The 17,502-nt window shown below is 39.7% G+C and overlaps 1 protein-coding gene across 3 annotated transcripts in view; it reads right to left on the minus strand.

Moving 5' to 3' along the window:
* Nucleotides 1–8,588: 8,588 nt before the first annotated feature.
* DTL (denticleless E3 ubiquitin protein ligase homolog) overlaps nt 8,589–17,502 on the minus strand; it is a 68,419-nt gene continuing 59,505 nt past the window's right edge. For all 3 annotated transcript variants that reach the window (XM_525058.7, XM_063792405.1, XM_016938311.2), the window contains 2 exons: nt 12,320–13,152; nt 8,589–10,562 (listed from right to left, as the gene is read on the minus strand). In XM_525058.7, the coding sequence (XP_525058.3) occupies nt 10,464–10,562; nt 12,320–13,152 (932 nt within the window). In that variant the 3' untranslated portion in view covers nt 8,589–10,463. The remainder of the gene's footprint in view (nt 10,563–12,319; nt 13,153–17,502) is intronic.

The following is a 17,502-nucleotide window of genomic DNA, read 5'->3' on the forward strand; positions in this document are numbered from 1 at the left end:
AGTTTGAGAACTGCTGTGCTACAATCTCCCTGGACAATCTTCTCTATAAACTCCACTTTAACTATTCTTTTCACACCTAATACTCCTAAATTCTTCCCACCCCAGACCCCTCTCCTGAGTTCTAGTCCTATACATACAACTACCTAAAGGGCATCTCCACTGGCTATCCCACAGGTGTCTACAAGGGAAATAATTTCCTCCCATAATCTGGTCATTTCTACTATTAATATACCCCATTCCTCCAAAGGACACCATCTACCCACTAACTGGTGCCAGGATCCTGGGACTCATTTCAGGTTCCTCACTCATATAACCACCTAAGAAGACTTTAGTTTGCCATTTCAGGAGCATCTCTCAAATCAGTAACATCCTCTCATGTGCACCATTATTTTGTTTCAGGCCCACCTTCCTTACTGCATGGATCACTACAATCACCTCCTGATATGGTTTGGCTGTGACCCCACCCAAATCTCATCTTGAATTGTAGCTCCCATAATTCCCACATGACGTGGGAGAGACCCAGTGGGAGGTAAATGAATCATGGGGGCGGGTCTTTCCCATGCTGTTCTTGTGATAATTAATAAGTCTCACGAGATCTGATGGTTTTATAAAGGGGAGTTCCCTTGCATATGCTGTCTTGCCTGCCGCCATGTAAGGCGTGACCTTGCTCCTCATTTGCCTTCTGCCATGATTGTGAGGCCTCCCCAGTCATGTGGAACCGTGAGTCAATTGAACCTCTTTCCTTTATAAATTACCCAGTCTCGGGTATGTCTTTATTAGCAGTGTGAGAACAGACTAATACATCTCCTAACTGGGTTGCCTGCCTAATGTCTGGTTCCTTTGCAATCTACCCTTTACATTACTACAGAACCACTTTTCTAAAATAAAAATCTGATTGTGCTTGTCCCCTGCTTGGTCATTCAGTAGTTGTCTAGTGCCTCAAGATAAAGCCCAAACTCAGTATGGTGGCAATGCCAGGACTTTGTGCCCTACCCCTGCTTGCCTCCACAGTCTCATCTCCTGCTGTTCTTTACATGTTCTCTCTGCTGCAGCCACCAGGGAAACTGGAATAACTTAGAGTTCCCCAGACAGGACATTCTTTCTCATGTCCTCAAACCTCTGTTCATGCTATTGTGCTATTTCCTTTGCTAGGATAATTCTTCACTTAAATATCTGGAAAATTTGTTTTTCTCCAGAGTTAACCTCAGAGTTGGCTTCTGTATGCAAACTTCCTGGGATCCCCAGGCTCATTTTAACGTGCTCCAACAGCCCCCAGATCATGCCTTCAGAGCACTTATCATTGTGTTCTTGTGTTTGTCTGCCCTGTGAGTCCAGGAGCAAGATGAGGATGGGCCCATGTATTGTCTTTGTTTAATGCAATGCCTGACACATAGTAGATGTTCAGCAAATAGCTGTTTAACAAGAGAAAGACTCCTTCTCTTGTCTTGAAAGGAATTTATATCTACTGCTCATTTCCTAGCCACCTGTATTTTTTTCATTCCCAGCCATCTTTCATATCTATCATCCTACTGAAGTAGCTCTTGAGAAGGACAAAGATGTGCTTCATTTAGCCTTATTTAAGTTATCTTCATCAACCTCTCTGCAGCAGTGAACACCCACTTCTCAGAAACTTCTCTTCCCTGGGCTCCTGAGCTGACGCTATTTGAATTCTCTTTCCTTTTGATCTGCACTTTCACTGGTTGCCTTTCTTCTTCATGCATCTTACAACCACTATGCCAAGCACTACAGCAAGCACAGGGGCAGGCAGGTGGTGATAGGGTATGTGCAGTGATGTGCTGGTAAGCTAGCTCTCCAGGAAAAAATAAAAAAGACCCTGATTTGTACCTTCCATAGTGTAAATACTCTTGCCATGACTGAGTATTTACTACTGAGTATCAGGCTACTAACACTTTAACAGCTCACAAAATCCCTGAATATTTAATAATTGGCTGTCATGAGTATAAGCCAGTTCCAGCACAATACTGGGTATAGAGAGATGAGTAAGATCAGTTGGATATGGAGGAGACTAGTCTAGTGGAGGAAATATAGAAATAATTCTAAGACAAAGTGCTAAGCACTGTCAGAGTGTTGAAACCAGACATTATGGGGCTGAGTGGAAGGAAGCTATATTAGGAAAATCTGTGAAGAATTCCTACAGGAAGTGGTGGAGGGATTGAACTGGATCTTTAAAAATGAGGGCTTAAAGGTAGTCATAAGGTGGGAAAACTATTCCAGGCAGAGGAAACATTTTGAATAGCAAAGTATTCAAGTATTCAAAATATTCAAAATACCAGAATAGCAAAGTATTGAGGATAATGGCTAATAGATCAAGAGGACTGGGTGCAAAAACTGTAGGATACCAGCATGGATTCTGCCACTATCTAGCTTTGCGACCCTCTGTATCTTTAAAATAAGAATTTGATTTCTATGCCCCATTTATGCATTGATTTGATGGTGGACCTTGAGGAGAGAAAGAAAATACAAGACTGGGGAAGAAGGAGAAAGGAGGAAATGCATATGATGTGGAACTTTAATAGGCCGCCAAATGCTGCAGTGCTGGCAACGCTGCGGGACCTCCCTCTGTTGGCCACCCCTTGCTGTCTTCTGGCTCAGTCCCAGCTATGAAAATCCCAAACCCCATGCTTGAGCCACAGCACACTTTGCTGAAGGGACAATTCTTTTCTTTTAAACTGAATGAATATACTGAATCCTGACAGTACATGGAGAGGCAACTTAGTTTATCCTTCTGCTTTGAGGGAACAGAGGATTCTCCTGTTTTCCTTAGAAAGTATCAAGAAGACCCACAGTCTCACTTCAGTAGCTTATTCCCTTTGAACTGTTAGCAAGTCTATCTAGGCCTCCCCAATGCCCACCTCTTGTCTATCTTCTCTAGAGAACTATCTGATCTTCATTCCTTTTAAAAAAAACCCTTTAAAAACATCATGAATCATAAAACATATATAGAAAAATGTATAAAACATAAGTGCAAGATATAATTATAGAGCCAACACCCATATAATCACTAACCAGGGCAAGAGACAGAACCTTGCCATAACCTAGGAAGTCCTTCATGTTACTTCCCAAGCACGACCCTCCAGAGGGAACTACTGTTTCATTATAATAATCAAATCATGATTTTGTTTTGCTGTTTACCACCCATGTATATATCTCAATACTAGTATTTCCTGTCTTCTGTTAACACTTGATCTGAATGCAATCATACTGTATACATTCCTCTTTCTTGCTTCTTTTGCTCAACATTCTAACCATTCATTGGCATTGTTGTGTAGCTAGTTCATTCTTTTCCATCTCATTATTATATACTGTTGTTATGAGTATCTCATAGTTTATCCATTCTACTGCGGTCATTTGGATTACTTCCAGTCTTTCACTAGCATAAACGATGCTGCCACAAACATCTTTATACGTGTCCCAGTGCATGTGAGCTTCTCTCGGGTAGAAGGGTGGAATCGTTGGGTCAGAGGGCATGTGTATCTTTATCTTCGTTCTCTGCCGTCATATTTGGGGGAAAGCCTTTCTTCACTTTTTCTAATTTTAACTTCTGTGCTTTTGTTCCTGTTTTCCTATCACTGTGTTCATCAGTCTTCTTCCTGTGCTCCTCTAACACTCTCAGTACTGATTCTAGCTTCTAGTCCTGCATATCCCCTTCCTTCTATAGGTAAGAATGGTTTCTTCTAAGGAGTAATATTTTTTTCATATATTACTCTAGTAGGAAATGTATTTTGAGAGTTCTTCTCTTTTGAATATACTGACAATGTAAAGCACACATTTGATTGATGGGGAGGGCCAGGGGACAGACACTCTAGGATGGGAATTAAGACTGTGGGCTTTGAGTCAGACCAAATCCACAAGCTGCCACTTGCTACATATCCTTGGGCAAGTTATTTAACTTGTGTTTTAGTTTCCTTATCTGAAAAAAAAATGGGGATAATAATTATACCCATTTATAGGGTTACAAGTGGGTATAGGAGTGTGCACTAAATGAAACAATCTACAACTTTGATTATAAGAGGTTTATACATTTGGTCTTCAGGCAGGAAGAGGAAAGACAGGCAGCATTGAGAATGCCTTCAGGTTGTGTAGTGAGGATACCTACTATGAGTTTCTATCTAGTGTTTATACTAAGTCTAAACTCTGTCCACTCCTCCTTGTGGAGTGGCTGGCTAGCGCAGGCATGTGAGATGCTGCCTGTGGCCACAGAATACACAGAGTGAAATGAATTGGCCCATTTAGGAATGAAACCCACAATCCTGGCTTCATGCACTACTCAAATGAGTCCAGTGGCCAAAATGACATAAAAAGGGAGAATATAAATGGGCTTAGAAATGCTGTCAACGTAAACAGGAAGGCAAGAGGACACAACAGGGTAACTCAAATTAACAAGCTGCTCTAAACAGCATCCTCTCTTTGTGCAATTTATTGTACAGGAGAGTTGGCTGGAACAGAAACTATTTCTAATCATTATAATTTTCCTTATCCTACAGGCTTTCCGTGTATAACTTCAGACTCTGTCACTTACACTTCTTGGTTTTAGGAGAGTTTTCCAAAGCCAGATACTTAATTACACGTGCAGCACTCCAAGGCCAATACCTCATTACCTAATTAGGGAGTTGGGAAGTGTTTATCATAATCACGCTCAAGATCTTAATGTTCGTTTTAACTTGTCTTCCTCTTTGTGAAGACATTGATTTTTGGACTCTGAGTCTCTTACTGCCATATAAAACTGTCTAAATCCAAAACGGCTTTTGAGGAAGCAGCATTTCCAACTTGACATTAACGATTGGGCTGAATGTTGCCTCTTATAGAGGCAACAATGCCCACTGGATTTTAATTTCTCAGTTCCTGAACCACTAATAAGTTATTTCAGTTACATTTAATAAATCCTCCTTATGCTTCTTATCAAATAATTCTTGGAAAATTGTGTTTGAATATATTGCAGAAGATGGGGGAAAGGTGAAAGAGAAATTAACAGTCATCCTGAATGATTATCAAGTGACGTGGTATAACAATATTTGCTAACTCCATGTCAACATAGCAAGGCCAGATGGTTTAGTTTTGTTTCAGTAACATATATCATGTGGTAATATATTGATAAAGGGTTGATTTGTATAATTACTTTTAGACCTTGACTTCAGAAGTAAGCAAGGTTGTTATCAAGAAAAAAACAACCCAGCTCTTAACATCTTCATTTGAATTGATAACTGGCACAAACCCATGAAGGGGATACAAGGTGGCAGGACTATTTGCAGGAGCAGATACCAGCTTCTAATAAAAGCATACCACATTCCTTAAGTTCCTGTAAATTGGAAACTAGGGTCCCTAATAGCATCAGTGGCAGCATAAATTCAATGCTTAGATGACAGCTGAAACCCCAATGTTGGATTTATACACCAAAATATCAAGCAAACTTTCAGGGCTGGTATTTTCACACTGATGTGAGAATGACAAGTTTTATTGGCATCAAAAACAGAGTAGCCTGGGGAAGAATCTCATCAAGTGAGAGCAAAGAATCTAGAGTCTTCATTATACTTCAATGAAATGTTTGAATCTTCTTTTGTATCCTACTACTAACAGACAGCAACATGGCTTGTTTTGAGCTTTACCTATTTTATTTGTCTGCTCATGAGCAAGAGAGCACAATAGCCTAACAAGCGAGTACGAGTTGGCTCTTGGCTCTGAAGACCAGCAGCTGCAGCTTCCTCTCTAAAGGTGATCACATCTTAAACAATGTAGCAGAGCTGGGGGCAGCAGTCAGGAAATGGGAGGGTGGGCTTTGTGTGAGCAAAGGCTTTGGTTTGTTTAAGAGTTCAGGATATAGATTTGAAGATTATGGTCTCTTTGAACAGTGGCTACAGGCCACATACGAAATAATCTCCATAATTTTCATGTGTACCTGGTAAGACAAAGTCATGAATTTCAAACTTAATTTTTCCCCACAGACCTACTTGCTCCTTTTGAAAAGTGCTGGGACTGGGAGGTCCAGGCAACATTTATGCTTTTGTTGTTTTTTTTTTAATTACCAGTTGATTCTGATTTGTGAAGACCTTTGCAGACTGCAGCTGTTAGTGGAAAGGGAACAGGAATGAGCTAAACTTTTATGTCCATGTATTGAATATAGATAATAACTCTTGCCCTCCATACTTAACAGCTAACAGCAACTGTTCAATAAAACATTAGGTATTATGTGCCAGGCACTGTCCTAAGAGCTTTACATGTAATAACCACAAAAATCCTTTTTTTTTTTTTTTTTTTTAGACGGAGTCTCGCTCTGTCATCAGGCTGGAGTGCAGTGGCACAACCTCGGCTCACTGCAACCACTTGACTCCCTGGTTCAAGTGATTCTCCTGCCTCAGCCTTCCGAGTGGCTGGGATTACAGGCGTGAACCACCAAGCCCAGCTAATTTTTGTATTTTTAGTAGAGATGGGGTTTCACCATGTTGGCCAGGGTGGTCTCAATCGCCTGACCTTGTGATCTGCCCGCCTCGGCCTCCCAAAGTGCTGGGATTACAGGCATAAGCCACTGTGTCCGGCCCCACATAATTCCATTTTAAGGTAGGAAACCCATTCACAGAAGGGTTAAGTAACTTGTCCACGGACACAGTTAGGGCTTGGATTTAAAGCTAGACAGTGTGGCACTAGGGATCATGTTTTCAACCATTATTTATAACCTTATAAGGAATATAATAAAAACATGTATCCAAAAAGTATTTTACTTTGAGAAGTTAAAAGTTCTAAGCAGCTGCTGAATTAAGTTCCTGGAGGAAAAGTAGGCTTCTAGACAGTACTTGCTACATAATAGCTGATTACAAACAACTTTACTCAAAGGACTTGAAATCTGATCTTTGCTGTTTCTCTCAAATGCTGACTCTGGCCTACTGAAGTATTAAAGTGACTCCTTTGGCAACTGAAAATAAAGGAACTCTTTGCAGACCAGGTGCCTCACACACAGGGCTTGGCACCCAGGTGATATGTAAATGTTGGCTGACTTAAATGCCTTCCAATCAAAGGCATTTTGAAATGTGCTATTCATATTTCACAAAATGGCTTGAATATAAACTATTCAGAATGTCAAAACAAAGGGGCATGTGGCAAGTTAAGGAAATTAAAGAGAAATGGAGTACAAATGGAATATTAAACCTTTTACATTCAAAGTAAAGAACCTAGTTGCATACCCTAAAAATCCTCTTTCCTGGCTTAGCAAGGGATGAACTTTGGGGATCAAGTAAGCCTGTTCTTTAATAACATAATATCTCTCATTTGTGATGTATATGCTTGCTGCAGGCATACCAATATAAACAAGCTGCTTAATATGCTCAGGTGATTTCTTTTTTAAAGGCTGAATTTATCTTATATCATTTCTTAACAACCCCTACACTTTTTAGCTTGCACTCAAACACAGCTCAGAAATAAAACAGGTTTTGCTACCACTTTAGGGAACAAAATGGTTAACTTATAACAAGCTGGGGTCGTATTCCAGGCATCAAAGCATTAAACTTAACTCAAGTCCAACAAAATGTGTTCAGCCTGCCTATAACTTCCAACCAATATCTAAAGAACTGATGCATAATCCAATTTTTTTTACCATAATCCCTGAGAATTTTATGAGTAATGGGTTAATTGGTAATGTGGCATGATCCAAACCTAGGGCAGGCAAAGAATTCCCTGTGAAGACCTGTGTGAGAAGCAATGAGATCTACCGCAAGAGCTCAACTGGGCCTACATTTAGCCCTTTATGGAATTATGAAGCAGAAACCACTTGTGTTGAATTGCCATAGGGAGGAAATTAACTCAGTTTTTCTAGTACAATGTTTTCACTCAGTCTGTCTTCTGACACACATTTGTAAAATGCTGCCCACACTATCTTAGTTGTGGAATTTATTTTTCTCTGTTAGACTACTTGGCCTTTGCTTTAAGAGCAATGTAAAAGGAACTAGGGACTAGGAAAAGCAGAAAAACAGACTTAAAAGCAGTAGTGTGTTGGCTATGACAGGCTCTCAAAAAGCATTTGTTGAACCCACACACTACCTATGTTATGAACATGGCCATAGGCTAATTTCAAGATGGGAGTTAAAGCCGTTTTAAGCTGTTAGGGCTGGGGATGGGGATAATGGGCTGACCCTCAACACAAGAGTAGCTACACATGGTCTTGATCCAACATCAGTTAAATGTGCAGTCCAGATGAAGAGACATTTGAAGAGACTAATCAGTCATCCTCACAAAATTTAATTAAGGGCCCGTGTTGAAACAGCCAAAAGCAAACTCTAATACGGGATCCTAGCAATAGTGCTTGGAATGTATTCAAATGGAAAAGTTTGTGCTGGAAATACTTGTTTAGAAAAAGAACTACATCACTCCACCCTGCTTTATCAAGTAATCCAAGCCATCTTAAATGCTCAAGGTCTGATCCAAGCAAGATGTTTTTTATTAAAAGCTCTTTCAGCTTGAAATAGATTATAACTTTGGGAATAAACATTTTAATGAACAAATAGAAGGGATTCTTGACTACTATAGTTCTTTTTTGTAGACTGCTTCTAGGTAATGCAAAAAGCTCAGAAAAGGACATCAGATAAGGTAAAAGGCTTTATTATTCAGGATCAGCTCAAAGTCTGACATGGACACAGGCAGGGATAATTATCTCATTACAGTTGACCTTTGGCACCCATTTAAAAGTACTAGCTTTCCAAGTGAGACATGTTATACCCAGTAGACTCGGTATAATTTCTGACAGCCAAATGTATCCCAATTTCACTCAGTAGGGCTGCCAGGAGATGTGTAGGGATACAAACAAAATCATCTACTTTATCAATCTTTTTCTTTTTCATGGATTTTTTTCCCCCATTGGCTTTCAAAGCAAGTGAGATAAACAGCGTTACTGGCAGATATTGGTCATAAATAACATCTTCCCAAAGCCCAACAGTCAAAAAACAGACACCAAATATAAGCAGATTAGGCAGACTTCCTAAATATTCAGTTAAGGCTATGGTGTGCTTGGTTTTGACCAGAGAAATTCTATGGCTTCCTTTTATTTTTCTCCCTGGATAAAACTATGCTTACTTGATCCATGCAATTTCAGTTGTTACAGCTTTAACTTATAAGATCAAAGGAATTAAAAAGTTGTCAGAATAGATTTTCAAATAATGACAAAAACTGACATAAAGTCTACACAGTCCTCAGGGATACGGATAAAACAAATGAAGTTTCATGACTGGAAGGAGGCTCCCTTCTAAGTAAATAGTACATAGAAAGTACGTAAAGCCTCTTCCCATGAGGTTACAAAGGTGAAAAATATAAAACAATGGTTCAAGATCACTGATACATAATTGTTGAATAAGGGGAGGGATGTTTAAGATATTTTGCACATTATTAACTTAGAGTCAGTCTATACACTCTCTGTATTAAATAGAGAAAATTCTATTACTTTTTGGCTCAGGGCTATCTATACTAAAAGGCTATTGCTTTTTATGTACATGAAAAGAAACTCAAGATTTATGTTTCTGGTTCTGGATTTTCAGTTAAGAGCTATATTCTGTTACAAAAATATCAATAAGAAATCATCACTTTTTTCTTAAAATCTGATGACTTATTTTTTTTAAAACATTGCAGCCCCTAAAGAACTGATGACTGCACCTGAATTCAAACCCCAAATTGATTTTATAAAACATCTTCCTCTAGTAAATGGCAAAAATCATAACCTCCTGTAGAAAGTGATGTTGGGTTGGCTGACATAGCAGATTGCTTGGTGAAAACATGGGGACCTGAAATCTCATACGGGAGATATATTTGAGAGAAAAAAGACAAACACAGCTTTCTGTTGTTGTTCTCCTAGTTTCTCCAAAGAGTTGACATTTATCACTGCATTTAAAATAAAGATGACTTTAACTCGAGACTGCATTTTAACACTGAACTGATATAAATGTACTTATCTGAGCATCACATTTTTACACATACTTAAAAAAAACCCCACAAAAGCATAGTGAAAAGATTATGTATTTCAAATAAAATTATACATGTTGGAGGCAGAACAGAACCAGGGGTCTTCAGCAGAGGATTTCTCAGTCAGCCTTCACAGGCCTCATGCTGTGGCTGGCAGATACTTTCCACTGAGCATAGAAAGTTTCAGGATAACAAGAAACTTGTTTTTTGCCTCCATGAACTGGGATGTCATTATTATAGAGAAGATGAATAATTTAAAAAGTGAAGACTATTCATTCAAAATGCTAGAGTGACAAATTTACTTTATGAAATTTAAACACAGCATTCATCCTCGGGAAGCTGCATATACATTATGGTAGTAGAACCAGATTAGGTACATTTCAGCGTTGAAAAGATTTTGTCTAAAAATGAAAAGGCAGCTTTCTTAAAGACCAGAGTTATAGAGTCACTCTTGTATTTTTCATCTTGTTTTAGTGGACCAAAGCTCAGTAACTCACTCAGATTAGAATCTATAATTCTGTTGAGTGTTCAGGACCACAGAAGTCCTCCTGGGACTTTCTATGGAAGTATGTGCAGATTTTCCTCATGGAGCTGGGCGTGATGGTGACCTAGAAGAAGAAAGTTTAGATTTCAGAGATTTCCTTGAAGTTCAACTGTTACTAAGTTATTACTAAGGCATACCTTAAATTAGGCTGCCAGAAATTTCATTGTTTAGCCTGCTTTCAGCTCCAAATACTTTCAATGGCAATGTCTCTTTTGGCTGATTTGTACTGACTATAGTAAAAACTTAACAGATGATATGTAGGGAAAGAAGGCATAGACTTCTTATGTGAATAGAAAACATTTACTAGCTAAGTCTCCTAATAAGAAACAAATAAGTTACAATTACTATCCTTTTTGAAATAAATGAATAAATCAGCCCCCCCAATTTATAAACAAGATAGGTATTCAAATGGAAGATGTTACTCTCTTCTGAAGGTTGACATTATCATCATATAAAAGTAAAAAATTTTTAAGAAATGTTAGCTTCAAATAAATTACAAGACCAGCACACTATTTCTACTTTCTAAAGATTTTAAGATTTATGTATCAGTGAAAATAGTTTTTCATTGAAACTACTTTTCTGCTAACACATAGCTGAGACCAGCTCCCTTGAAAAAAAAAAATAGAAATTTTGGCTAGGGATAAAGAGCAGTCATAATTTTGAGAGAAGGAAAGATTCCTTATAACTGTCTTTTTTCTCCACTTTCTACAGCAAGGTCTTGATTGCAGTTTGTGTACTAAGTTGTCTTTAAAATCTATCAGTTTATTTTTCTAAAATTATGGGTCTTCATGAGAGCAGGTGGGGGTTATGAACACTTTTTAAACTCAAACTGGCCTAAGGTTGGTTATCTAGCTTCTGCCCTTTAAAATGGCAGATGATGCTGATCATGATTCTGGATTCTATTTCAATCATCCCGCCACCACAAGAGCTACTGTGAAGTACAGTGGAAACTTCCTTAACCCATCTCCCCTTCACATGCAAACAATAGAAGCTTTTTATTCTCTGACTGGTGCCCATAGCTCACCCAATGCACTCAGCTACTTCTGCCTCCACCACTGTAATGAATCTTGTTTTTCAAGGTTCACAAACCTATTTCTGCCATCAATCACTGATGACTGATATTATCTAATTTAAATATTAAGTCAGTCAATGAAATGAGTCCTAAAAAGATAAGTGACACTACACTGAATGTTAAAAAGAATAGATATAGGTGTCAAAAGTATTACTGTGGTGTGGCAAAATGATTATAAAAGATTGCAGAGAAGTCATAAAAATCTAGAAAGATTCTGCACTCAAATTGTTTTGTAAGGATCTAAGTTTCACTGTATTTTAAATAATCACAAAATGGAATTACAAACTGGAAATCTACTTATGGATGTTGGCAACTTTCCCATGAACAACAGCTTTATCTATAAAAAGAGGATGGCATACTGTCTAACAGGAGAGGGGAGATATTTTTGAATTGATATCCTGGAGCATGATGAAGGCTTTAGTCAATCAGGCAACAGGGCTGAGGAGTATGGACCCTGACAGGAGGGATTTTAATGGGAGTAAGTAGAGTTGCCAGATAAAATACAGCACATTCAGTTACATTTGAATTTCAGACAAACAAAAATAGTTTCTTAGCATAAAAAATTTTTACTAAAAATATGGCCCATGCAAAATTTGTTTTGTATTTATGTGCTGAATTTGGCAGCACTAGGAATAAATAGATTTCTTTCTTAAAAAAAAAAAAAAAAAAAAAGCATCCTGACTTGAGACATCTGGGTGCCTGGCCCCTTTTAAGTTAGGAAATGTATCTTCCCACCACTGCTGACTTACCGGGCTTGGCAATGTCTTTCCGCTCTGTCTCCTGGAATTGGGTGTCTGGGATGACGGACTTCGTGGAGATGGATTCTCAGCCTTCCGTTTGGCTGCCATGGCCAACAACCAGTTTTTATTCTCTGGGGAACTATTCTCTTTGCCTACCATTTCAGACCCTTCTCCACAAGGTCTCAAAGGAAGAGGTAGCGTTCCACAGCTTTCTGAAGCATACGGACTGACAGGAGACGGAGGCTCTGAGATACTTGTACCAGCTCCTTCAATTTTGCTTGATTTGGTAGGACCTAGAGAGTCCTTACTAAGGTCTTCCTGGTTACCAGCAAGGCAGCACAGATCCAAATGAAGATTTTCAACTTGGCCATCAAGCTCAGTCACACAGTTACAACTCTTCACACACTTTTGTTTCACACTCTCCAGACAGCTTGAGTCTAGCCTCCTCTTTACTCTATTTCTAGACTCAGAGCAAGCCTCTGCTTGGGATGACTTCTGGCTCACAGGAATAAGGGCTTTTCTTGGAGACATGATCTTGGTCTCCGAAGCAGGTGGAGTGATGGGTGGTGATGAGGAAGGTGTTCGGGTCACCCAGTTTCTAATCGACATCTTGAAAGATGAAGGTGGCTTGGGAGAGACGGAGGAGACAGAGCCTCTTCTGTTGATGGGAGACCGGGCCTTGGCAGGAGAGGTTTTAATAGAGAACGTAGGAGTATTTGAAGGAAGAGGGAGGTCTCCAGCACAGCTTGGGGCACAAGCTGCGGATGACGGGGAAGAATTGGATGGATTGCACTTTACCCTGGGGGCTTTGGCAGGAGTACTCTGGCTACTTGTTACTGTTACTGAAAAAGAGGAGAGGATCATGAAGATCAGAAGTGAAAGCCATACAAAGTCCCTAAATTCTCATCAAGAAAAATCATAGCTAACCTAATCATCTAAGGGTCAATTTGCCAGTAAGTAGGTATACATCACTTGATTCCAACCACACCCTTTTATCATTTTCCTTTCTCTTTTCCAAGTCACCAACCTCCCAACTATCCCATCATAAAATATATACTTGTAAAAATCGACAAAATACCAAAAAACATAAAGAGAAAAAATTTAAAGCACTTACGTAAACCATGTTTAGCATACTTTCTATATTTGTGCATGTGATACATACTATACATCTCAACTTTTTTCTTTACAAAAATGAGACTTATTTAAGGGGAAAGTGGCAGATAGGAGGCAGGACTAATTTGCCACTCAGACAGACAGAACAGCATGTGGAGACTCACATAGTGAACTTTGGCTCCAAGAACTATCGCAGGAACATACCAGAAAAAACAAAAGAATTAACAGATCCTTTGAAAGAAGTGGCTTGCTGCTGCAAAATCCACAAGACAGCAGAAAAATTGAGTGCCCAAAGTGTGAGAGGGCTCCCGAAGCTGTGTGCTTGGTCGAAGAGGACAACCATCCCTGATAAGAGGAGAACCAGTCTTCAGTCAAGGGTATACGAGTAAATGTGCTCCCCTGCTAGAACCTCCAAACAAGCTCTCAAGGTCCAAAGTGTGAGAAGGTGGCCGGGTGTGGTGGCTCATGCCTGTAATCCCAGCACTATGGGAGGCCGAGGTGGGTGGATCACTTGAGGTCAGGAGTTCAAGACTAGCCTGGCCAACATGGTGAAACCCTGTCTCTACTAAAAATACAAAAATTAGCCAGGCATGGTGGTGTGCACCTGTAGTCCCAGCTACTCGGGAGGCTGAGGCAGAAGAGTTGCTTGAACCTGGGAGGTGGAAGTTGCAGTGAGCCAAGATCGCACGCACTGCACTCCAGCCTGCCTGACAGCGAGACTCCGTTTCAAAACAAACAAACAAACAAAAAACAGTGTGAGAGGGGTAAAGTCCACTTCTGCACACATCCTCACTGAGGATCCAGATCATGGGAGAAGGAGAACTGAAATGAATTTAGAGAGCCAAACAAAATATAAAAGTAGAAGCAGCAGCAGGAAGAGCCCTGTAGGCACTCCTGGTCCCCAGGGAAACCATTTCTGACTATCTCACAGGGGTCTTTGGAGAGGGCAGCCAATGGAATTGGGGAAGGACCATAGGGAGAAGGAGACTTTCAGCTGAACTTTGTAATGATTTCAACTAAGCGTGAATTTTCCTGGGCAGAATCTGTAGGGGGATGGGACAAACAGGAAGTGCAGATATGAGCACAGAAGCTGTGGCAGGCAGATGGACAAGGCCTAACAGCCCTGCTTGCTTTCTCGGCGGGGAGGTTTGTAGTCTAGGGCAAGATCTCCACCCTGTGCACTGGAGGCATGGATATAAATTTGGTTCTCTTGGCTGTTGGGGAAGCACTACAGGAGTGAGACTGGCCTTGCTGGCTGTGGTCTGTCACTTCCGGCTTTCCCCTATTTCCCTGGTGATGTGTATGAAGCAGCAGAGGCAGCCATAATCTCCCTTAGAACGTAACTCCATTGGCCTGTTAACCACCACTCCCATCGCCCAGAGGCCACAGCAAGCCCTGCCCAAGGAGTCTGAGCTCAGACATACTATCCCTGCCCCCACCAGATGGTCTTTCTCTAACCGCCCTGGTGCCGTAAACAAAAGACAAAAACTCGTGGGGCCCTGCTCATTGCCTGAGAAGCCCGAAAACCTATCCAGGAAACCGTAAGGCAAGCTTATATCCCCTGCTATACTACTGCAGTTGATACTCTCTTGAAAGTGCCACCTCCTGGCTGGAGGCCAACCAATTCAAGCCATTACAGCAATTCAACAGAACAACCCTGCTCCAAGAAAGCAGAAAATAACAGCTAATTCTACTGCCTGTAACATCTTGGCCAACCAGAGGTCCTGAGTCTGTCCATGTAATAACTTCAGTGCTAGTATAACTAGCATTCAAGACAACCAGTACACTAAATAAAACTACAACCAAGTACTCTCACACAGTCCACTTCACTCCCTTCCTACCACCTCCATCAGAGCAGGTGCTAGTATCCATGGCATACAGACCTGAAGACAGATCACATCACAGGACTCTTAGCAGACACTCTCCAGTACCAGCCTAGAACCCAGTAGCTCTGCTGGGTGGCTCAACCCAGAAGAGCAATAACAATCACTGCAGTCCAGCTCTCAGAAAGCCCCACCCCTAGGGAAGGGGGAGAGCACCACACCAAGGGATCACTCTGTGGGACAAAAGAATTTAAACAGCACACATTGAGTCCCAGATCTTTCTTCTGACAGTCCACCCAAACGAGAAGGAACCAGAAAAACAATTCTGGTAATATGACAAAACAAGGTTCTATAACCACCCCTAAAAGATTATACTAGCTTACCAGCAATGGATCCAAACCAATAATAAATCTTTGAATTGCCAGAAAAGAATTTAGAAGGTCAATTATTAAGCTACTCAAGGAGGCACCAGAGAAAGATGAAAACCAACTTAATTTTAAAAACAAAACAAAACAGGATGTAGATGAAAAAAATCTCCAGAGAAATAGATATCATAAATAAAAAACAATCATGACTCCTGGAAATGAAAGACACATTTAGAGAAATACAAAATACACTGGAAAGTTTTAACAATAGAACCAAACAAGTAGAAGAAAGAATTTTGGAGCTCAAAGACAAGGCTCTTGAATTAACCCAATCCAACAAAGACAAAGGCAAAAGAATAAAAACTTCTCTGGCCTTGCTCGAGATCTAGACATCCAAATACAAGAAGCTCAAAGAACACCCAGGAAATTCATCACAAAAAGATCATCACCTAGACACACAGTCATCAGGCTATCTAAAGTCAAGATGAAGGAAAAAATCTTAAGAGCTGGGAGGCAAAAGCATCAGGTAACCTGTAAAGGAAAAACCTATCAGATTAACAGCAGATACCCTACAAGCTAGAGGGGATAAAGGTCTTATCTTTAGCCTTATTAAATAATTATTAGCTGACAAAATAATTATCAGCCTAGAATTTTGTATCCAGTGAAACTAAGCTTCATAAATGAAGAAAAGATGAAAGTCTTTTTCAAACGCTGAGAGAATTTGCCACTACCAAGCCAGCATAGTTTACAAAAACTGCTAAAAGGAGTTCTAAATCTTAGAGCAAAACCTCGAAATACACAAAAATAGAATCTCATCTCATAGTGGGGGACTTCAATACAGTAAGTCAACATAGAAACAATGGACTTATACCCTAGAACAAATGGACTTAACAGGTATTTACAGAACATTCTACCCAACAACTGCAGAATATACATTCTATTCATCAGAACATTCATGGAACATTCTCCAAGATAGAGACCATATGACAGGCCACAAAACAAGTCTCAATAAATTTAAGAAAATCAAAATTATATCAAGTACTCTCTCAGACCACAGTGGAATAAAATTGGAAGTCAACTCCAAAGGGAATTCTTAGAACCATGCAACATTAAATAATCTGCTCCTGAATGATCTTTGGGTCAATAATGAAATCAAAATCAAGCTGGAAATTAAAAAATTCTTTGAACTGAATGAAAAAAGTGACACAACCTAACAAAACCTCTAAGATACAGCAAAAGCAGTGCTAAGAGGAAAGTTCACAGCATTAAGTGCCTAGATCAAAAAGTCTGAAGGAGCACAAATTGACAATCTAAGGTCACACCTCAAGAACTAGAGAAATAAGAACAAACCAAACCCAAACCCAGGAGGAGGAAAGATATAACAAAGACCAGAGTAGAACTTAATAAAATTGAAACAACAACAACAAAATACAAAAGATAAATGAAACAAAAAGCTGGTTCTTTGAAAAGATAAACAAAATTGATAGCCCATTAGTGAGATTAACCAAGAAAAGAAGAGAGAAGATCCAAATAAGTTCAATTAGAAATGAAACAGGAAATACTAACAACGAATACCACAGAAATACAAAAGATCATTCAAGGCTACTATGAACACATTTATGCTCACAAACTAGAAAACCTAGAGGAGATGGATAAATTCCTGGAAATATACAACCCTCCGAGATTAAACCAGGAAGAAATAAGAACTCTGAACAGACCAATAACAAGCACTTAGATTGAAATGGTAATAAAAAAATTGCCAAGAAGAAAAAGTCCAGGACCAGATGGATTCACTGCTGAATTCTATCAGACATTCAAAGAAGAACTGGTACCAATCTTACTGAAACCATTCCAAAAGAGAAAGAGGGAATCCTCCTTAAATCATCCTATG

Source organism: Pan troglodytes, chromosome 1, assembly GCF_028858775.2.
Source record: "Pan troglodytes isolate AG18354 chromosome 1, NHGRI_mPanTro3-v2.0_pri, whole genome shotgun sequence".
Lineage (NCBI taxonomy): Eukaryota > Metazoa > Chordata > Mammalia > Primates > Hominidae > Pan > Pan troglodytes.